General features: G+C 38.9%; 4 protein-coding genes across 6 annotated transcripts in view; 2 read left to right on the plus strand and 2 right to left on the minus strand.

The window, feature by feature from the left end:
• Positions 1 to 63: 63 nt before the first annotated feature.
• Positions 64 to 4271, plus strand: dph2 (diphthamide biosynthesis 2). Its single transcript, XM_077229244.1, has 7 exons — positions 64 to 198; positions 1315 to 1490; positions 1588 to 1700; positions 1917 to 2137; positions 2625 to 3296; positions 3450 to 3641; positions 3758 to 4271. The coding sequence occupies exons 2-7, from the start codon at positions 1347 to 1349 to the stop codon at positions 3913 to 3915; spliced, it is 1500 nt and encodes a 499-aa protein (XP_077085359.1). The 5' UTR covers positions 64 to 198; positions 1315 to 1346; the 3' UTR covers positions 3916 to 4271.
• On the minus strand, positions 2337 to 13382 carry ncf2 (neutrophil cytosolic factor 2). Its single transcript, XM_077229245.1, has 13 exons — positions 11947 to 13382; positions 11692 to 11774; positions 10627 to 10735; positions 10224 to 10358; positions 9520 to 9627; positions 9327 to 9386; positions 9141 to 9184; positions 8582 to 8723; positions 5648 to 5716; positions 5168 to 5421; positions 4972 to 5083; positions 4674 to 4782; positions 2337 to 4561 (listed from the first exon to the last, which is right to left on the minus strand). The coding sequence occupies exons 1-13, from the start codon at positions 12118 to 12120 to the stop codon at positions 4464 to 4466; spliced, it is 1497 nt and encodes a 498-aa protein (XP_077085360.1). The 5' UTR covers positions 12121 to 13382; the 3' UTR covers positions 2337 to 4463.
• Positions 13383 to 14063: 681 nt separating this feature from the next.
• garem (GRB2 associated, regulator of MAPK1) lies at positions 14064 to 20306 on the plus strand. Of its 3 annotated transcripts, XM_077229227.1 has the most exons (7): positions 14064 to 14442; positions 15391 to 15531; positions 16149 to 16279; positions 17058 to 18245; positions 18851 to 19020; positions 19123 to 19766; positions 19874 to 20306. In XM_077229227.1, the coding sequence occupies exons 1-7, from the start codon at positions 14322 to 14324 to the stop codon at positions 19894 to 19896; spliced, it is 2418 nt and encodes an 805-aa protein (XP_077085342.1). In that variant the 5' UTR covers positions 14064 to 14321; the 3' UTR covers positions 19897 to 20306. The 3 variants fall into 3 exon arrangements, with proteins under 3 accessions (XP_077085342.1, XP_077085340.1, XP_077085341.1); XM_077229225.1 differs by having other exon boundaries at positions 19123 to 20306; XM_077229226.1 differs by having other exon boundaries at positions 14131 to 14289; positions 19123 to 20306.
• Positions 20307 to 20593: 287 nt separating this feature from the next.
• prkdc (protein kinase, DNA-activated, catalytic subunit) overlaps positions 20594 to 22272 on the minus strand; it is a 36405-nt gene continuing 34726 nt past the window's right edge. Inside the window, exons 83-86 of the mRNA XM_077229157.1 lie at positions 21998 to 22199; positions 21660 to 21848; positions 21273 to 21412; positions 20594 to 21063 (exon numbers count right to left, since the gene is read on the minus strand). Coding sequence (XP_077085272.1) covers positions 20859 to 21063; positions 21273 to 21412; positions 21660 to 21848; positions 21998 to 22199 — 736 coding nt within the window. The 3' untranslated portion in view covers positions 20594 to 20858. The remainder of the gene's footprint in view (positions 21064 to 21272; positions 21413 to 21659; positions 21849 to 21997; positions 22200 to 22272) is intronic.

The following is a 22272-nucleotide window of genomic DNA, read 5'->3' on the forward strand; positions in this document are numbered from 1 at the left end:
TCGTTGTGTAGCTGTTTTGTGAAGTCGAATATAAAAGTTGTCACCGTCACCGACCGTCTCTCCAGTACACTAGAAGGCAGTATGTTGAAGATGAACTCAAGTCGCAGGCGCTGAACGATGAAGAAAAGAGTGCGGTGCTCCTGCTCCGCTCCACAGACCTCACGTGGGAATTGACATGTAATGTTCATCTCTGTTTTGGTAGGTTACGTTTTGTTGTGGTTTATTATATGTAATTTTGGTGGCCGCAAATTCAGGATATCCAGCGGTCAACTACTTTTAGCCGCTTCAAGCAGATTCTGTGGCAAATCCTAGCTGGTTCCAATGTGCAACGTGTTAGACTGCAGAGTTAGAATGATTCAGTTAACTGTAATCTAAACATATCTTTAAGAGAGCGAGATTAAAATTCTGTCATTATCACTCACCCTCATGTCGTTCCAAATCCGTAAGATTTTCGTTAATCTTCGGAACACAAATTATCTTTTTGATGGAATCTCAAACTGGGAGCTTTCTGACCCTCTATTGACAGCTACACAACTGACACGTTCTAAAGAGCTTGTAAAACTAATCAATATTAATTGAGTTGTTTAGTCAACATTTTCTGAGGAGACTAGTCGCTTTTTTATGATGAACAGATTTAATTGAGGCTTTTATTCACATAAACATTCCTTAACTTGCACATCAGTAGTGGTAAACAGAATTTGCGCGAAAACCAATGAGGTTCATTCTCTTTTGAGCATCCGCAAGAACCAATGAGGTTTGTTCTCCTGCATCAAGCAAGCAATCAAGTTGAGCTTCTGTTTATGTTCACTGATACATTTTTATATGTGAATAATAGCCTAAATTAAATCTGTTCATCATTATAAAGTAATCATGTTTTTTCAGAAAATTTGTAGTAAACCGCTCAATTTATATGGACTAACGTAAGTTTTACGATCTCTTTATTATTAACTGTTTGAAGCCCAAAGTGGTACTCCTGTAACATTAGCTGTCTATGGAGGGACAGAAAGCTCTCAGATTTAATCAAAAAGATCTTCATTTGTGTTCCGACGATGAACGAAAGTCTTACGAGTTTGGAACGACAAGAGAATGACTAATTAATGACAGAATTTTCATTTTTGGGTGAATTATCCCTTTAAACCCCTTTATACCGACCTTTAATGACAACCCTAAGCTACTTTTATGGTTGGATGAAAGTTAAATTTTAGATTGTGTGCTGTAGTGGGGAAAGCCAATTATTTGCCTTTTTTGTTTTTTCCAGCAGTACGCTGCATGTGATGCTGCTTAGTGCTTAATTATCACTCTCATTCTTTTCAGACCCAAAGTACATCCCTAACTCCTGAGAGAAGATGACAGATGCTTTCAGTAGCAACAGTGAGGCAGTTCTTCAGCGCACTGTCAATGTGTCCACAAGCAGCCATGCTGGAAATTTGATGCAGCTGTATCAAATAGCTGAGACATGTGATTTTGTCACTAGTAATCAATTCACGAAGGCAAGACAACATCTTTAGAAATCATCTGTCATGTTTACTGAAACCATTTGTCCAGCTGATATATTAAAGGTATAAATATGTCCTGTTTTTATCACAGGTAGCCTTACAGTTTCCAGATGAACTACTTCCTGATGCCGTCCGGGTCTCTGCAGAGATAGAGCATGAAACCAAAGCCAAGACATACATTTTAGGAGATACATCCTATGGCAGGTAAGAACTCTGTTGTTTCATTTACATTACATATTTTATATTTTTAAGACTTTTCTAATCATGTCCACATTTTTGTGTATTATTATAGCAATTGCCATAAAAAGTACCAAGTTTCATACTATTCTGATGAAACATAAATTGTAAAAATTCAAAATGATTACTCCAAAATATTGTGTGGCTAATTCTGACTTCCAGACCTGTTTATTTCCTTTTCAGCTGTTGTGTGGATGATGTAGCAGCAGAACATGTAAGAGCAGACTGTATAGTGCATTATGGGCCATCTTGCCTCAGCCCATGCAGACGACTACCTCTTCTGCATGTGTTTGGGAAAAGACCTATAGATGTCCAGCAATGTGTTGCAGCCTTTAAAGAGCTTTACCCTGACCGCCAAAGTCACGTGATCATACTGTATGATGTCACCTATTCACATGCTATAGGTAATTGTTACTGTTCAATCTATGCACATGGGTGTCCTATGCTACTGCCGGGGGGCGAGTGTTGTGCAGAGTTGAGCTCCAACATTCCCCAACACACCTGCTTTCTCGGCCTGTATCCGAAATTGTCCCCTATTCTCTATTCCCTATCAGTCCACAAATATAGTACTCTTAAAAGAGTGAATAAAAACAAGTAAGCAACTTCAAGTGAATATTTCACATTTAATGGGTTTGACTGACAAAAAAGTTTTGTGTACAATAGTTCACTCGTTATTTCAGCGCATTATGGGATTAAATAATTGTACTTGATAATGCCTGCTATGGATTCAGACACCAATACACCAATGGCTGTCCCATCAAAAAGAGCTGCTTCAGGTGTGATTAATTTGTATTGGAGCTAAACTCTGTAGGTTTGTGGCCCTGCAGGAGCAGGACACCACTGATTTAAGACCATTGTGAATGTTTGTTAATTTATATCATCTGTCCTCAGGTGATCTCAGGACACTTTTGTGTGATATCTACCCCAATGCTGCGGTATCTCTTCTAAAAACAGATTATTCCTGCGGTGCTGAGCTGATACAGAACAGTGATCACTTGAATTCACAGGATGATAGACTCATTTTTAAATTCGGCAGACAGTTTGGTGTAAAAAAGGGGCAGAGTGTTGATGATTACAGTATGTTTTACATTGGCCAGGAAGGCCTGACTCTGACAAACTTCATGATGACCTGGAACCATTGTGCCTTCAGCTCATTTAATCCAGAAACGTGCACAGGACGAGTGGAATCGGTTAAAATCAACAAGGCACTGATGAAACGCTATTATGCCATTGAGCGGGCTAAAGATGCCAGTGTGGTGGGCATTTTGGTGGGCACCCTGGGTGTCGCTAACTATCTGACCATCATAGAGCAGCTGAAAGACATTATTCACAAAGCAGGCAAGAAGAGCTATATGTTTGCTATGGGAAAGATCAATGTTCCCAAGCTCGCCAACTTCTTGGAAGTTGATGTTTACGTGCTGGTTGCCTGTCCAGAGAACTCGCTGCTGGATTCAAGTGAATTCTACAGACCTGTGGTGACTCCCTTTGAGATGGAGTTGGCTTGCAATAAGCAAAGAGAGTGGACTGGAGAATATATCACAGACTTCAGAGATTTACTGCCTGGTATGACATTTCATCATTTTAACAAATCATACTATAGAGCACTAGAAAAGCATTGTGGTATTGATATTGTGTTGCTTATGGGCTTTGAATGATGTCAGTATGTGTTCATATGTAGTATCGTTCTGAGCATCTAATGAGAAACCTTTATTATAGGTGGAAGCAGTCATGTGGTTTTCCCAGAGCCAAACGAGTCTGTCATTGAGGAAGAGAACACAGATGTCTCTCTTATCACAGGAGCTCTGCGAGCCTGTTCCACCACCTCATCTGAGATAATAAACGGCACAGAGTCTTCTTCACTTGTGCCAAGGAATCAGACTTTCACTGTGGCCAATACTAACACTGCAGGTATCGAGTCTGAGGCCATACTGAACTGTAGTTGCGGTAGTAATTCTGCCACTTTTTTAATAAAATCTTTGATTCATGCAAGTGCAGAATATAATCAGGATCTTATTGTTTTGCAGCATCTTTTTTGGCTGGCCGTAGTTGGCAGGGACTGGAGCCCGAACTGGGGCAGACGCCAGTGTTGAAAGCTGTGGAGGGACGGAGAGGCATTGCAATCGCTTATGAGGAGGAGGGGTTGGGTAATAAAGATGCTTTAACATCTCCTCAAAAATCATAACACTCACTTACTATTAGACTGTCACAGGAAATCATCTAAGGACTATCTTCACACTCACAGCACATGAATCACATCAGTATTTTGAAGAGGATTTAATTGTCAGTAAGATCTTTTTTGGGGACATGTTTTAAGTCTTGATAATAGCAAGTGTTTCTTTGCTGCTGGTCAAATATCAAGGAAGGTAAATTAATATTTGTTAAATATAAGAATGTGAAGTTCTATTATGCTACTAATATGGTAGCAATCTATAGAATAATAGAAGAAAAATGCAACTGATGTCAATGTCCTTTAATGTTGTCTTGTTTTAAATGTTGTATTCAAACAGAATAAAACTCATTTTTCTGGATTTATTAAAACATGACCTCAATCTATGATCTGGTCTGATATGGTCTGACATACTATACAATCGAAGTGGGATGATCACGTGCAAGCTCTGGCTTGAGTTTAACAAAAAGTTTAAAAAAACAACAACCTGAAAATACTGTTTAAATATAAGTATGCCAAATATGTGTAAAACAACACATTAGTTGTAATTATTGGTTGAACATTCATTTACATTTCTGATCCCCATTAAGTGCTTTGACAAAGGTTGATGGGAATATGCCAATCTTCCCGTTGCATTGACCCTCAAGCCACTCATCATTGACTGAAAATTAAAGAAAAATCAGAAATTCATCTCAAGAATGCCTTAGTTCATAGTCACACTGTATTTTATGTCCATATTAGTGAAATACAAGTATCACAGTGTCAGTTCATACCTTTTGAAAGAATTGTGATGACGTTTCCCTGTTTGAAACCCAGATCCTCTGGGGTAGTAGAGTCATAAGAGTAAAGAGCTACGACTTTCTCATGAGCCACACTTTTACCCTTTCGGACAGCAGTTTTGGGAAGGGCCAGAAAAGAAATGTTGGGGTTTAGTTACTGGCAAAGCCGTTTTATATTAATATTACTATTTGTAAGGTATAGTGTACACTCAGCTGTTATATGTCTAAGCTATATTATGTGGTCATTGATCCTGTGTGAGGGTAAATGAGTCAAGCTCTGTCAAGTCTTTACCTCTGTCACTGAACACCACAGCGTAAGACGGCCGTCCTTCACACTATTCCACACAGCCTCCATTTCAGAGTCCTCAATAATCACCCTCTTATCCGAGCCTTCCTTGGTATAACTGAAAGGTACATTACAACCACATTTTATTTCTCCCTGAAGTATCTTAATACAGTGCTGGGAATGTTATAACTGGTATAGTTACCGTAAAGTTAACGTTGACGCAGGCAGCTTCAGTTTAGAGCTTATCATCTGAAGAACGAATCCATATGGTTGTCCAGGTGCAATACTGATAGCAATGGTGAACTGAAAGTGTACTTTCACAACGCAGCCTGAGAATTCACTAGCATTACTAGTCTGTCCATTCACAGTTTTCAGGCCGTCTGTACCCACTGGTTTACTAGGTGCTGCTCTTCTTGGTGGAGCTGGTATATCATCATTTTCATTTACTGGTTCAATCTATAAGATGTAGATTTTTTTTATATATATATATATATATATATAATTTAGGACAAAAAAGTAATTTAGTAAAAAGTAATTGAGTAGCTTTTGAACATGGATCTCAACAACATCTACATGGTTTGAGTTATAAATCTATACAGTTCATGCACGTGTATTTTGGTATTATGGTATAAGTACCTTTTGCCGTTTCGGAAAAGTGCATATTCGTTCAAAAGGCAATTACCTGTACTGGTTTTGATGTCATTGTAACAATATCCAAGGGTTCAAGGAAATTATAAGGTACAAGACCTCGCTGGAAATAACCAGAAAACAAAACAAAAAATTAAACAGAAAATAGGGCATTATTCTCTCTGCTTATACACTCACTGGCCACTTAGGTACATAGGGTACACTTTGGGCCCCGTTTTGCCTTCAGAACTGCCTTAAATCTTCATGGCATAGATTCAACAAGGTGCTGGAAACATTCCTCAGAGATTTTGGTCTCACTTGTCATGATAGCATCATCCCAATTGCTGCAGATTTGTGGGCTGCACATCCATGATGCGAATCTCCCGTTCCACCACATCCCAAAGGTGCTCTAGAATTTTGATGATTTGAGCTTTCTGACATGGCGTGTTACCCTGTTGGAAGTAGCCATCAAGAGGATGGGTCACTGTGGTCATAAAGGGATGGATATGGTCAGCAACAATCTCAGTTCAGCTCTGGCATTTAAACGATGCCCAATTAGTACTAAGTGGCCCAAAGTGTGCCAAGGAAATATTCCCCACACCATTACACCACCAGCCGGAACCAATGATACAAGGCAGGATGGATCCATGCTTTCATGTCGTTTATGCCAAATTCTGATCCTACAATCTTAATCAGACCAGACAACGTTTTTCTGCTCTCCAATTTTGGTCAGTGTGAATTGTAGCCTTTCCTGTTATTAGCTGACAGGAGTGGCACCCGGTGTGATCATCTACTGCTGCATCTGCTTCAAAGTTCGAAGTGTTGTGCGTTCAGAGATGCTCTTCTGCAGACCTCGGTTGTAACGAGTCCTTATTTGAATTACTGTTGTTTTTCTATCTCCTTTAACCAGTCTGGCCATTCTCCTCTGACATTAAGCCATTTTCGCCCACAGAACTGCCGCTCACTGGATATTTTCTCTTTTTAAAGGCACACTATGCAGGAATTCCGTTTTTGTCAAACAGCGACCCCTAGAGTCACTGTGGAATACTTACACTGTCATGCAAGTACTTGCCCCCCCCAACCCACGCCACCCCACACCGGTACCTGTCCGGTAGAATAGAAGCGTCGGGCATGCAACAGGCACAGATAGACTCCGAAGATATTGACCAGGTAATGTTTCACGATTTCATACAAATATTAGGCTACTGCATAGTCTACTGAACTACTGATGACGGTAAAAGGATAATAATAACTATATGTCAAGTGTTATTCTATTTTATAATAATAAAGTTGCCTATCGCGTTTGCTGGCTTATAACGTTTTTACATGATTGCTGCTAAATCACAAGTAAATAGCCTATAGTCTAGGACTACTGTATAATTTCATTTGTGTTTTTTGAGTGTAATGTAAACATTACAAAAGGCCAGATGACATCAATAAAGTTAAATGTACGTCGCATTATTTCATAACATTCGCTGTTATGATGTCATTAGACATGATTATTGCAATTTATCATAATAGTTTGCCAATTGTGCTCGTTTACAGTATCTACAACCTCTAGGCTTATTTGTGTTCTGATAATTATGTGAGATATTGACAACTGTTCTCATGATAATCTCATGATAAATTATTGGACTGGTCTAATTATCAACAATGGATGAATGAACAGCATCGTAAAAAATGACATACTACAAGCAAGCGCAACAAAATATAATATAGAACGCAAACAAGTTTACAAATAAGATATTTACTTACTAGTCCATCAACAAGATGCTGTTGCATCCAGTGCTGCTGTTTAGCTAGCGCCAACGAGTAAATGACTGACCGAGTGGGACTCTTGTCCGGTTCCTCGCGCGGTCAGATTCTCATTTCCTTTTCCTAGTCTCTTCCGACCGCGTTTTCTTTGCTTTTCACATCTTCGACTCGAGTATCACGTCTGAAATGCGTGCAAGTGTCTTCGTGCTTCATGTTGTTGTTGATGTGTGACGTCGTTGCCGTAAAGCATTTTGTGATTCTCGCGAGATTTGTCGGGGGCGCTCCTCTCAAACTTACATTGCTGTTTTTTCCAGCGGCGTCCCCCCCAAGCTTTACTACCAGGATGATTCGTCCTACTATGAGTTTGTTTACCACCGAAATGACTTTGAAGCTGTTATATTAAGGTAAAATTCTTGCATAGTGTGCCTTTAAGCCTATTCTCTGTAAACCCTAGAGATGGTTTTGCATGACAATCCCAGTAGATCAGTTTCTGTACCATCTGGCACCAACAATCATGCCACCCACGTTCGGTCACTTAAATCACCTTTCTTCCCCATTCTGATGCTCAGGTTTAACTTCAGCAGATCATATGTCTATTAGGCCCCGTTTACACGTACTTGGTTATTTTGGAAAACTTGAGACATTTCCCTTCGTTTACACGCAAACAGAGAATTGTCTCTGAAAACGATTCTTTCTAAAAACTCCGGCCAGAGTGGAGATTGTGGAAAACTTTGTTTGCATGTAAACTGAGAAAAAGTTGGACCTGCTTCAAAAGTGCGACCTCTTTGTTCAGAAGAGAAAGAGGAAGTGATTCGTTGCTGTTGTTGCTATTTTCGGGATTTTGATTGGCTAACGTGGACTTGAGCTTCTCGTTACACTGCCACCTACAGGTTTGGCATGAACCCGTGTATATATGCTGTCAAGAAGAGCGTGTAAACTAACACTTTTCTGAAAACTGACAGGTGTGCACAATGTTATTTTTGTAAACGGAGAGGGTAAAATATCCGTTTATGAAAATAGCTGGCCACGTGTAAACGTAGCCTTAGCTGCTGCCATGTGATGTGACTGATTAGATATTTGCATTAACTAGCAGTTGAACAGGTGTACCTTGTAAAGTTGCCGGTGAGTGTATGTTGATATTAGCATTCCACTGGAATGTTCTTTTGACATTGAAGTCCAGCTCTCATGTCTGTAGTCATTTACTGCCCTCTATGATAATTCACCAAAGATTTACCTTCTCATTGAAAACAACAGATGCCCAGTTGTCTGCTCCTTTCTGAAGAACAAAGACAATGTTTCCAGGCAACACAGCCAGCTCTTCTTTGGTCTCAGGAACAAACTCATAGAGAACAGTGTGCGGCGCACCTTCAAATACCCTGTTGATTATGACATTTACTGTCTTAAAGGGATAGTTCACACAAAAATTACAATTCTGTCATCATTTACTCACCCTCAAGTTTATATCTTAAAAAATGTCAGTATCCAAACAGTTTGTAGCCATTGACTTCCATAGTATTTTTTTTTCAACGGCTTCTATGAACTGTTTGGTTACCTACATTCTTCAAAATATCTTTTGTGTTCAGCAGAGGAAAGCAGTTCATTCAGGTTTGGAACAACCTGAAGGTGATGACTGAATTTTCATTTTTGGGTGAACTATCCCTTTAACAGACACTTGATATATACACAACAAAACATACAAAAACTCCGCAAACTGCATATAGTTTAGAGAGTTTGAGGTTTATATGCATTAAATAATGTTCTTCATTTTGAACATAACCTTAACTTATTTTTACCTTAGAACTTCCAGGACTTTAGGTGTAGAGGGAACATTGTCAACCTAAACAATACACAAATGATGTGGTCATTAAAATAACAGTTTTGAGCATTAACATATCTTCACACCTCTCTCAGTTATTCTTATTTCATACTACTGTTAACTCAATTATTTTGTTAACTCACTTGTTAACAACACTACTTACTTGAGGCTGAAGTGGAGCAAAACCAGAAAACTCATCTGCCGGTACAATAGAAGATACAACCTAAGGGGAAAAAAACCCACTAGTCTTAATCAGTTTTGTCTAATTTAATGGCCAAAAAGAAAAGGGATCTTTTCAGTAGCTGGACAAAAGTGTTAGTGATTGCACACTGTATTAATTTGATAATGGTGGGTACCTTGGCTTTTCCAAGATAGTCCTTTTTCTCCAGCTCTGCCACATAGTGCTTATTGGGTTTGAATAGCAGCCCTGCTCGAATCTCTACCAGAGGAAAGAGCTTCTGCTTCTGGAAAGAGGAAATCACAATGTGTAGACCTTTTAAAAAATGCTTCAAGACAACCACAGCATATAATTCATGCTGTTGCACTATATTCGTCAGCGTAATATAACTGATTTTAATTTTGTTTTTAGGGTTACCTATTAAGGTTATTCTGATGCAACAGTTTTAAAATGTCATTTTAAATGCTTTATATTAAAATGCTTACGAAGAATGACACATGCACACTGATGAAGCATGACTTCATCTTACTTGTGAATTTTGTCCTTCCTGAAACTTACACAACTTCCTACAAATCCTAACCAGAGCCACTGATTATGCAACAACAAATTATGCAATTTAACCCATTTTAGTTATGAAAACTGCAAAATGTTAGAAAAGAACAACAGCACACATGAGAGCACACTTTAGATTTGAGATAAACTTCAGAACTGGCTTTATATAAAAAAAAAAGTGCATCCAATGTGCAATTATTCAGTTCATCCATTTAGGGTGGCAACTTTATACGGCTGCATTTCTGTCAGTAATTTTCATTAATATGAATTTATGTTTAAAAATCTAGTACTGATAATTATGTAAAGTGGAACACTTTAGCAGTTACAGACCAGTATGGCATCCAGAGCATGGTCAATATGGCTGAATTTGGCATCTGCCCTCAGGCTCAGAGCGGTAAGAAGATTTTCTTGAGCTTTCTCCCATTTTCCCAACTGAGCCTGTACCAGCCCTATGTTGTGCAACACCTAAATGTTACATGGAACAAAACAATGGCATCAGAGAATGGACTGGGAGCTTGTTGATTCGACTTTTGCTTTAGCATTATGGAAAAAAGCCTAGCCAATTCCTATAAAGTCATGCTAAATACAGTATGTGTTAAATAAGTCATCAAGCGCATCACTTGGAATAAATCATGAGTCATTCAAATCACATCTATTGGTGTATAAAATCAATAAAGGTAAAAATCTATATTCTATGCACATTGTTTAATGAATGGCACAACACTTGTCTTACCTCACAAGCATACAGTTTATATCTCAACCCCAGAGGTTTGTAATCTATTAGTTGATTTCCTCTTAACTGCTTAAACGCCTGTTGGAAATCTAGAAGAGACTCTTCAAACCTGTAGATGCAATTATGAAGATGAAGAAGTGGCATGACATTTCATCAAGAGAAACAGAATGTGCTAGGTTGTCCCTTACGCAAAAAATTATTAGCATATCAAATTATTTAATGTATATTGAAAATATACTGAATAATATATTGTGTTAATATATCACAATATATAGAAAAATAAATAAGGATTTGCCGCTTGAAAAATGTGACAATATATTTACTTATCGCAATGTATGTGATTGTATATTCATTAATATAATTCATAATATATAGATGTACATGAGATAAAATGTGGTAATGTGTCTTTGTATAAATATATTTGAACATATATGTACTATATATTTAAACTATGTATGTGCAATATATGTACTCAATTATGAGGAAAATATATATTGTGATATTCATGTATTTATATTTATATAGTACATAAAGCACAAATCAAATTTTCCACCCACCATGTTACCATGACATTAACAAGACATCCAATTGTCCAAAAATCCTAAACTTTTAATTTTTTTTCACTAAACACATTTTTTCTCATATATTCCATCACACATATTTTCATATATGAAACGTGTAACTATTCAAACAATAAAGTGAGATAATGTGTGTTATGAAAAAACAAGCTTAACTTTTGAAAGATAAATTAATTGAGTGTTTCAATAAAGCTATTCCATGTAAAACTAAAGTGCAGATTTGGTCTTCACTGCTATCTATATTTTTTTTTACACTGTATATGTATTAATATATAGCCATACATGGTCAATGTATATATTGAAGTATATTGAAAAATATAAGCACTAGTTTTCCATTTATGGAAATTTATTATTTAATATATTGCATAATATTTTCCAGTATATTCCCATATATTTTTGTTTGGTAAGGGGTGGTGCCCTTTTTTGAACTATAATAAAAGCATACAATATTTCTTAATTTGTCATGAGGAGATGGTAATGGCCTTACCTTTCCTTTTTGTAGAATGCAACTCCTCTCTGAAAAAAGGCCACCGCTAGGTGTTCATCTTTGCCAATACTTCCATCAAATGCCTTATGACAGAAATAAAAGTTCCCCATAAAGAGTGAAACCACTTTTACTTCCCCTTTTTACAGCCACAAACTTTTTTTTAAATAGTAAAAACATCTTCAAATCAAATTTAAAGAGCAGAGCATTCTGATTGTTGTTTCCTTATACAACAATGAATCTGCCCGGTAACTATACCTTTTCAGCTTCATCTAACTCATCATTGTTCAAATAAAGACAACCAATGTTGAAGGCAATCTTGGAGTTTTTCTCCTCGATGTTGAGGAATATCCTGAGAGCAGAGTCTGGATCTCTTTGCTCCACACAAGCCACGGCCTCGTCCCACTCACGGAGGGTGCTTACAAATGACATGCTCCCCTAGAAGACTATTAGCAATGAACAAATGAACGCTATTCTTCTCTATTGTGAGCCCAGTAGAGGGAATCTGAAAGTTTTCTTAGAGAACAAGCCCATCCCCTCCTCTGAGAGAGAGGAAGTGATCAGCTTCACGTCACTTGCTTCTTTATTTGTTGCTTCCTCACTTGCGATTTGAGTAAGTTCAATTTTTTTTGGTGTTAGTAAGGTATTTAATACGTTAATCTAACAAAAGGTAGCAGGCTCTTATTTAGTCAGTTATGATTTTAAGAGTGAGGGATGTTTTGTCTCTACACTGAGTGCTGTGGCATCATGGTACAATGACTGTATCAGATGGTAATATCATGATACATGACACATTCACATACCATGGGACTAAATGATTACCAATAATGTACTTTGGTATTTAGATGGTATTCCAAAGCTAATAAAAAATCTAACAACAACGTCCTAAAAATCAGGGTCATTTTTATAGACAGGCATGTTTGCATATGCATCACTTTCTGATTAAGGTTAAGCATTTACCAAAAAGGTTTGCATGTTCTTCATGTAAACATGATAATCAGTATATTTTGCTGCAAGATAATTCAATCAATGCATTGTCCTTGACAACAACACACAAGCAAGCATTCAAAACATGGGCCATAAGAGCTACTATTGATTTATTTAATCCCATTTCTTTTAACTACAGTAGTATCCTAAATGCCTTTCTGTGATAGCTTGTCTTTGCAGAAAGACCTGTATAGCACCCATAATCTTTTGAGAAGGACAGACACACATATTATTGAATATTCTGTTATGGATATTCCAAAAAGGGAGTACATGACCCAAAATGAATACTGCTGGTTTAGATAATGTCTTAATCCAACAGCATTTGGGTTAAATTGCATGACATTAGAATATGTCCATTACTTATATTGATTGGGGTATGATATAAAGATTAGACTATTTAGTTGACCGATATGGGGTTTTACATGAATGATTCATAAATAATGATTCATAAGGTACAGTTAGATCTTTGCAGCTGATCTAACTGACTTGCCCTTCTGTAAGGGCATTCTGTACAAATATTAAAATCAATCAGTTGGATGATAGGGGATGGTTGTAACACTTTTTCAAGAAGTGTTACAACCCACCCCACCCCTGTCAGTCACTATTTAGCTAGCTGTATTAGCATACTGGTTTGAAATTAGCAGGGGAAAACTGCATCACATGTTGCCTAAGAAACTACATTTTAATATAATATAAGTCAAACTATTGTACCTGCAATAGTTCAGATACTAGACAAAAAAAATAGTCTTGGTCAAAAAATGTACTTTCTTACCTCAAAATCAGTTTTTTCTCTATAAATTCAGAATGTGTCGGTTTCCAGACTTGACAACCACCATGCAGTATCAGGGAGGAAGTAGGTAAATACTGAAATGATTACATGACTCCCATCTTAGCCCTAAGTGGTAGAAATGGTGGTGTTACAACTCTCCCCGTGTAACAACCATACCCGGTCTCCCCTAAATACAGTACTCAAGTAAATGTACTTTGTAACTGTCCACCTCTGCACACCAAGAACACAAGAGTTATTTTTGAGTCTAGTTAAGAGAAGTGCACTATTGCCTATTATGAAAACTATTCTAAAGTTAAAAGTTTAGCTTTGCATTAAACTCCTATTCAGTCCATAAAGGAGATTTAGGTAGAGGGGAGTGGCTCAAATCCCTTTTGTTCATTTCCAAATAGCTCTTGAAATTATTTTAAATCTAATAAATGTAATATATATATATATATATATATATATATATATATATATATATATATATATATATATATATATATATATATATATATATATATATTGTGATGCCCTTGCATTTAGTTTATTCTGACGTAGTTAACGTTACTATTGCATTACATGTTTGAAGAACCAACCTACACAAGGTACAACCATTATAGCGCTGGTTGCCCGGGCAACCACTGGAGCTACTGGGAAGAGGAAATAGCCACTCCAGCTCCGAGATCGCTGCGGTAAACGATACATGGCATTTCCTGTCAGTGTAAATAGACAGTCGGCTGACATGGCTTCACTTACAATCCACTGCCTTTGAGTTAACAAAGGGACATCCAACGAAGCTTTCTCCATGAAAGAGCCGTTCTTCACTGCAGATGCATGCTGCAGTGAGTTAACGTGCTGATGTTAGCAAGCTAACATGGACCTTGGATCAATGCTGTACTACAGTTTGAAAGATGTAAAGTGGAGTACGACGACACTACCTTTGGATAGACTTGTTAGTGCCTACAGACTGCCACAGATTGTGAAGTTGGACAGCGGTAAGGTTTGTCCCGAGTTGTGTTGGTGTTTGTGTTGGTGTTTGTGTTGTGTGCAGCCGCGGCAGCTGCGCGTGGGCGGTCGCGCTCCTGTGGAATTCCAATCATTAGCCGCTTCGCGCGCTAGGCTAACGCGAGCCTTCACTCCATGAACACACACAGCGGAATACCTTTAAATCGGGGGCTTTAGTGCCATCGCCTACACATCTACGTTACAAGTGATGCGTTTTTTTAGTTGTTCTGAATCATTTAAAGACAAAACAGCCAAATAAAAGGCAGAAAAGTGAGGCATGAACGTTAGCAAGCTAACGCAATTTAGCCAGAGGCCAGACTGTTAAATAACGTTAACAACCTTAAACTTCATTTTTATCATCTATTATAAAACTCCTTGGTTTTCCGACCTAGACCGCAACCTCCTCAATTCTGAAACTTTAGGTGCGAGAAATACTCAAGAAATTAAAATGTGTAAAGCACTAATATAAAAATAATGGAGTTGTTTATTTATTATAAAGTGCTTGAAAAGTAAGTTCAAAGTGCTGTTGTGTGTGAGCTGAGTTCAGTGCTGTGTGTAAAGATGGAGGAAGTCATAATATCAGAGGATCTAGATCATTATCATTTATAGGAACTGGGGCACCATCATTAGACTCACTAACTAAACCCTTATGCGCTCATTGGGTACAACAGACAGAGCTAAATGCAAAAAGTAACTCGTCTCACCTATTAGTTTGTGTGAATGCTCTACTTACAAGTACTTTGTCATTATATAAGTAGATTAAATGATGCCCTTAATTTTTTTTTGCGACTGCTATTCTTTAGATTAGTTTCATTATGGACTATTATGGAATTATATCCTAAAGCTTGTTGCTTCTTCGCTCTGATTTTCATTTTGACAAAACGACACACTATTAAGGTCACTGTTTCATACTGATGTCATATTGTGTTTCGCCTCAGGGGAATTGGTGGAAGGGCTGAGAGAAAATGACTACCTCTTGATTCATTCATGCCGGCAGTGGACCACAATTACTGCCCATAGCCTAGAGGAGGGCCATTATGTCATCGGACCGAAAATCGAGATCCCTGTTCATTATGAGGGTAAGCCATTCAGTTGTTGTAATGCAGCATGTATTGCTTGTAGAAACGTCTTATGTATTTTCAATAAGTAAGACAAAGGTGTCAGAAAGAACAGAAGGAAATAAAAGTTAGTCTGCTAGGATTCACTGTTTTATTGCTACTTATTTAAACAGAAAAGGCGAAGATCTGTGTATTTCCCATCTACTTCTAGTGGGGAGTTCATTAGCTAATTGGTCTTTTCATATTGACATTCCTCTGGCTGTGGAGAGGGTCAGTTGGCCACTTAAAGGAAAAAAGACCTTCCTTAGAATTTGGTTCATACAGACCTAGTTAACGGTCTATTTTACTACTACTTTCTCTAATGCCGTGTTTTTATATAATTTGTCGAAATATAATTTGGTTTTATTTCAGTTCAAGGAATAAAAATGAACAGTTTTATAAATTAATTATATCCATCTCTAAATTGGAATTGTTTATTATGCCCAAATTTATATAATTTATTTCTTTGCTTTCCACGGTAATGGCCTGGCTTGAAATCCAATCTATTTATGTTTAGGTTACTGAAATTAACATATTGTCTCAATGCTTTCTCCTTGTCATGATGTTACATAATGGCTCTGTTTTACTATATGTCACAGGCCAGTTTAAGCTGCTGGAGCAGGACAGGGACATTAAGGAGCCTGTGCAGTACTTTAACAGCGTGGAGGAAGTGGCCAAAGCATTCCCTGAGCGAGTTTATGTCATGGAGGAAATAACCTTCAATGTCAAGGTCTGGTTTTGTGCTCACCGCAGCCACTGTTTTTGATTTAGACCTTTATCAGGATGGATCTCAAGCATTATATTTGTAATTTTAAGATTGGTGGTAGGGCTGCACAATTAATCACAACGAAACCGCACGTGATTTGGCAAAGGCTGCGATTATTTTATGCGTAGCTTGTCCGTGCAGTGTGGCTGATCGGTAGTAAATGCTGCTCCATCTGAAAGCCAGAGGTCGTCTCACACACACACACCAAATATGCCCCGCCACAGAAGTACAATAATGTACAGCATTACAGGAAATCCCTATCAGGCATCATCGCTGTAGCTGAATAAACAGAAGATTGAAACCCTTTGATTGGTTAAACATAACTAATAAACACATGACTGCTTTTTCTGTGCAAGAAGCCACATCTCACAGAAGGATGCTCAACTGTCGTTATGAAGTCTGTTTGGAGTAAAAGCATGTTATTAAATGTTGTTTGGAAAGCTGTTTGACACGTGTTGCTTTTTCAAATGCACGTTATAAGTGACTCAAACTCACAGAGCTTTCAGATGGAGCAGTGTTTGCACAGGCGTACATCAATGACAAGCTCCACATAAAAAATATTCGCAGCCTTTGCGATTTCAAAATCGCTATAAGCCAAATCGGTTTAAGCGCAATTACATGGAAATTGCGATTAATCGTGCAGCCCTAATTGGCGGCAGTCAAAGGTCTTCTGTATGACTTGCATTATTTGACTACATCTTTTGTCAGTGATCTGTTCAAATTGCTTTTGTCTTTCTCCTAGATGGCATCAGGAGAATCCAATGAGGACACGGAAGTCTACAACATCACATTGAGCACTGGGGATGAGCTGACACTGATGGGCCAGGCTGAGATCCTCTATGCCAAAACATCGCGAGAAAAATCACGTTTCAACACTCTCTTCAAGCGCATCGGCAAGCTTAATTCCGTCAGTAAATTTGGCCGTGGAAAGATGCCCTGCCTAATCTGCATGAACCACCGCACCAATGAGAGCATCAGCCTGCCTTTCCTGTGCCGTGGTCGCTTCAGTACCTGCTCCCCACTGGAGCTGCAGATGCAAGAAGGAGAACACACTATTCGCACAATCGTGGAGAAGACCAGGTTACCCGTTAATGTCATGGTGCCCAGCAGCCCGCCACGTAATCCGCACGACCTCCATTTGATCCGTGAAGGCCACCGATACAAGCTGGTCAACATCCAGACTAAGACAGTGGTCGTGTGTTGTGCATTACGTTCAAACAAAATACTGCCAGTGCATTTCCCCTTGCATGTCTCCACAGCACTGCCACGTTTACTGGTGCCTGAAGGGCTGCTTCAAGGAGAAGCCTGGCTGGAGACAGTGGTCCACCGCTGGTTTGCTTACTGCCAGGAGCAGTTCGACATTGACGACTACTCTAGGGCAGTGCGTGACGTCCGGGTGGACTGGATTGAGGACGGCAAGAGCCCGAAAAAAAGTATTATCGGAGGAACGGGATGTGGGAGCGCCATCTGCGACAGCAGTGGAAGTGGGAGCAATGGCTGCCCCTCAAATGTGCATTTGCCAAGCTCTCTAAGTTCAGCCCGAGATGAGCTCACACAGTCATTTCATCGCCTGTCTGTCTGTGTCTACGGAGACAATCTTCATGGGAACAGCGAGGTGAATCTTCAGGGTTGCGTTAGCTTATGTGGAGATTGTGTGCCAGCAGAACCACCGGATGCAGATTATCTGTTCCCTGAGCTGCTGGAGAGTTCTTCAGGCTCCCTTAAACCAGACGTGCCTTACGAGGAGCTTTGGTTGGATCATGTTAAGAATTCTGGACCAGTGCTAGACAACATTGAGGGTGTCCGGAGAAACTCTACTGTCTCTGGCTGCACAACTGTACTGCCATTCTCCACAGCAGGTCCTACAAGTGCACTGCTTGGCACAGATGTCATTCTACCTCCACCACCAGTGCCTCCAAAGTCTGAAGCTGTGAGTTCATTTTTACTAGATTAATCTTATCGAATAAATGAAGCCTTGGAAAGCAAAAGAGACTTTAAATGGTAGTGTATACTATTTTTGATAATATGTAGCAAATATCTGGATTCAGACGGTCATTGAAAACAATTTGTGTAGAGCTAAACTTGCTTGCAAGCAATAGTGATTTGTGAGTGAATTGTTCTTTTGAGACTGTTATTTTGGTTTAGGCAAGGGTTAACAAAAAAAAGTGAAAGATTAACCAGCAAAACAGACTGAATAAAAACATTTCTAAAAATCCTTATCCACTAAAACACAAAAGACTGTAAAAGTCATTGATTTAAACTGTTTGTAGAAATCTTAATTTATTGATACGCCTGATCAAAAAATTCATGATTTTAGGGCTTTTTGTCTGTTTCACATTCACAGATAAGTCAAAGTTTATTCTGTGCTTACATAGTGACTTATTTGTGTACTGTTGGTCAATACCTGAAGTAGGAACAAAGGTTAACATTTCAAGTGTGTAAGGCCTAGTTGATAAATTTGCACAGTCTGTCTCAAGAAATCTGTATCCATTCACGTTTTAGAGCCATTACAGTTTGTTTTTTTCACCTTTGCAGGTTAAGGAGGAGTGCCGATTGTTGAATGCTCCACCGATTCCACCGAGAAGCTCCAAGCAGGCAAGCTCGAGCAGTGCCACAGTGCCATACCCTCCTGCCAAGCCACGTCAGATAGATACCCGCTCCCCAAGCCCAACACTATCCTATTACTCATCCGGCTTACACAACATGTGAGTTACGCACTGATTTGATTGAACATTCGTTTTTGTGAACTGCACTAGTTATGACTAAACAATCCTCTTCTACCTTCCCTGTTTTCCATCTCTCAATAGAGTTGGAGAGGGTGAATCTCAGAGTGAATCAGATGATCAGAACCATGCATGTTACCCATGTAACTGGATCAGACCAGATCCCAGTGAAGACTCCAAGCCTCTCCCTTGCCTCAATCCTTCGGTAGATGCCTCTTTCTCCCGCCTTTCCTGGCCTAATGATTTCTCCGGGGGTGACTCGTATAAAGGTGAGGACTTCCCTTCGCCTCACTGCCGGAGTTACTCTAGTTATCCTCGGAAGAGGACCCCTGGTACTCCTAAGGCTTGTCCCTCAGGCTTGTTAGACTTCGATAGGCGAGCAAATTGTGAGGGAAATGCTGTGGCCTCCAAGGCCCAACAGGTTTCCCAGTCTGCACAGCTTTGCACCAAGTCCACCAGCTATACCATGGAAATGTGCAAATTCACAGAGGAATGTAGCACTAAGCATAGCCAGTCCTGCCCTATCTTGCCTCCAAGAACCCCTAAATGTAACGATACAAAGAAAGATGCACAGCCTGCTATTACAGCCACAGCCGATGCAGACGTTCTGGAACCTGAGTCCAAAAGCTGCTTGCTTGAAAGGCCGCATCACGGCACTACAGATGCATTCTCCATTTCCTGTCCTGGAGCTACAGGGTTGTCTTGGCAACCACCAAGTAATCTATCAGGTATCTCCATTGAGGAGGTTTCTAAGTCACTACGGTTCATTGGTTTGTCAGATGATGTTGTCTCTTTGTTTGTACAAGAAAAAATTGATGGAAATTTGCTCCTGCAGCTAACAGAGGAGATTCTGTCTGAAGACTTTAAGCTAAGCAAACTTCAAGTGAAGAAACTCATGCAGTTTATTAATGGCTGGAGGCCCAAAATGTAAGGCTGAACAAAAGCAAGACAGTCAACAGCAAAACACACGCAATGTGATGCAGCAGCAGCAAATATTGATCTTCAGTATTGCATCTCAATGCTATGCAGTCTTGTAATATTGTAATAGCCATTTTGGTTAATATATACATGTATATAAATCTATATATTGATTGCTTTGTGTATTAACTTGTACCCATCTATGTAATCTCTCTGACTTACGGTACCTGCACAACAGACTTTATTTGCTCAAACCCAAAGCCTTTGGGAAAAACCTGACGCTATTTTGACCCAATCCAACTGTGGCCTAAGTTTCTTTTGTTGTTTATCAATAAAGTTGATTAACAATTGATTAGGTAATTTCTTTAATTGAATAAATCTAACGTATTGCTTTACCATATTAAGAACCAAGTTATAACACGTTGTTAGTGGTTAAGGATCATTTAATTTGAATGGGGTTCAAATATTAGTTATGTCACTAGCTCACTGTAAACTAAAATGCTCCCATCATTTTTACCCCAGTGATTGATGAAAGCTGATGTGTCAAACAAAAGTGAAGAGGATCACGTCTCACCCTTTTATATGTTCAAACACTTTGGTTTTTTAGGCTCTAGTATGACAATGACACATATAAATGTTTTATTTGATGGCTGGATGCCTTTATTGCAGTGCAATGGAAATTGACAACTGTGTGCTACAGTTTTATTTTTTTTTAAATAAACATCACTTCATAAACAAATCTCATTAAATTTTGTAGTATAGCTAAACATTGCTATAAAACAGTGTCTTTTGATAGTAGCTGCGGGTTTAAAAGCCTTGTCTTCACAATTTGAGAAAAGGTTTACAAAATTGTGAAAAATACAAAAAAAACTTGGACTTCATTATGCCACCCACTATTTGTTTCAAATCCACGGTTCCCAGCCTATCCACACCCTGCCCAATATATTAGGGTCAGTTGCTTGATCGAGCAAGCAATCTACCTGATCTTCAACACTCAGATCTTTCTCATTGTGTCGAGCTCGTATATTGTGTTGTTCTTCCCCTCGAGCAACAGCCAACATTCCTTTATACTCCGGGGTCTTCTCAAATCCGAGACAAACCTCTTCACTAGAACATTAACCAATAAACATGGTTAGAAACGTCTTTATAAGATACGACTGGTACATTCTTATTTTGTCCATGAAGAAAATGTTTTTCAAGTGGTTGAACTTAATTACAAAAAATCATATGTTGCTAATCTAAATGTTTAAAACAGAACTCTTATTTTTGTAGATTTCTGGCAAATAAACATGGCTGAGTTTTGTGGTTGGACCTACCTTGTTATAACCGAGGGATTGGCTCCCTCTAGCTTCCGGCGAGCAAAGTTGACCTTCTGTAGAGGGAACCAGTTTATTTCTTTGGTGTTCACACTCTCTGTCCAGGTACCTCCTTTCTTCAGCTGCTTCAGCTCAAAGTTCTGTAACATGAGGAATAATGGTGTTGTCTTTCATAAGTAGCTTGCCTCTTTGATACTGATTCAATAATGTCTAAGCTTGTTATAGACATCAACTCTTAAGTGGGAAACTTGGAATGTGGAATATGTGAAACAGGTTTACGATGAGGACAGATCACTTCGATGATTACTCAATGGGCTATTTGGCAAAAAGGAAAGCAAGCTATTTGTTTCTGTTTGCAGGCTTAAAATCTGCTTTGAGTTCTTCTACCTTCCAATCCAGTGAAGGCTCCTTCACAAACACATCCATGGTGTTGAGCAGCAGGTCTGGGTCATCTCTGAAGGCTCGCAGTGAGTGTACCATCACACTCTGGATAAGGCCAGACTCGGCCATGGGTCGCATCAAGTTCATAAACTGCCGTGTCAGTCTAAATGGCATCAGCTCAGGCACTGGGAGGAACTACATGCAACAAAGTTATAGTCAAGCTGTTCAGCAATCTTTTATGTCTAAATTAGTACAGTAACAGTTTGTAGCTGTGCTTTCGTCACCTTACACACTCATTGTTCTGTCAGTCAAACATACTAATGAATACAAGACAAAAACTCCACCTGTGTGGCTGATCCAAAAGCATGACCAAAGTCAATGCCGATCATGCCACCTGTTTCAGTGTTGATCATGAAGTTAGAGAGATGCCGATCACCAATGCCCAGAATCCAGTGACTGACACAGAGCACAGCATGAGAGCTGCTGAAATGGGACCGCAACGAAAGGAAGGCTTCAGGTGTGGTACTCATTCTTAGAAAAGCACGCCTGAAAACAAGCATTCATGGCATCATTAATTCCTTTTAGACTTAGGACAAATATACCATCAGTGTTACATTTG

This window comes from Siphateles boraxobius, unplaced genomic scaffold (genome assembly GCF_051911475.1).
Source record: "Siphateles boraxobius isolate OS27281-9 unplaced genomic scaffold, OSU_SipBor_1 130, whole genome shotgun sequence".
Lineage (NCBI taxonomy): Eukaryota > Metazoa > Chordata > Actinopteri > Cypriniformes > Leuciscidae > Siphateles > Siphateles boraxobius.

Bases quoted from the DNA above. Each gene is read 5' to 3' on its own strand.
- dph2 (XM_077229244.1), top strand. From the start codon at position 1,347: ATGACAGATGCTTTCAGTAGCAACAGTGAGGCAGTTCTTCAGCGCACT. The intron at 1,701-1,916 runs GTAAGAACTCTG...TTTCCTTTTCAG, and splicing joins GGAGATACATCCTATGGCAG to CTGTTGTGTGGATGATGTAG. The intron at 3,642-3,757 runs GTATCGAGTCTG...ATTGTTTTGCAG, and splicing joins GGCCAATACTAACACTGCAG to CATCTTTTTTGGCTGGCCGT.
- ncf2 (XM_077229245.1), bottom strand. From the start codon at position 12,120: ATGTCATTTGTAAGCACCCTCCGTGAGTGGGACGAGGCCGTGGCTTGT. The intron at 11,775-11,946 runs GTATAGTTACCG...TTCTGTCATAAG, and splicing joins AGTTAGATGAAGCTGAAAAG to GCATTTGATGGAAGTATTGG. The intron at 10,359-10,626 runs GTAAGACAAGTG...TGTAACATTTAG, and splicing joins ATAAACTGTATGCTTGTGAG to GTGTTGCACAACATAGGGCT.
- garem (XM_077229225.1), top strand. From the start codon at position 14,322: ATGGACCTTGGATCAATGCTGTACTACAGTTTGAAAGATGTAAAGTGG. The intron at 14,443-15,390 runs GTAAGGTTTGTC...GTTTCGCCTCAG, and splicing joins GATTGTGAAGTTGGACAGCG to GGGAATTGGTGGAAGGGCTG. The intron at 18,246-18,850 runs GTGAGTTCATTT...TCACCTTTGCAG, and splicing joins TGCCTCCAAAGTCTGAAGCT to GTTAAGGAGGAGTGCCGATT.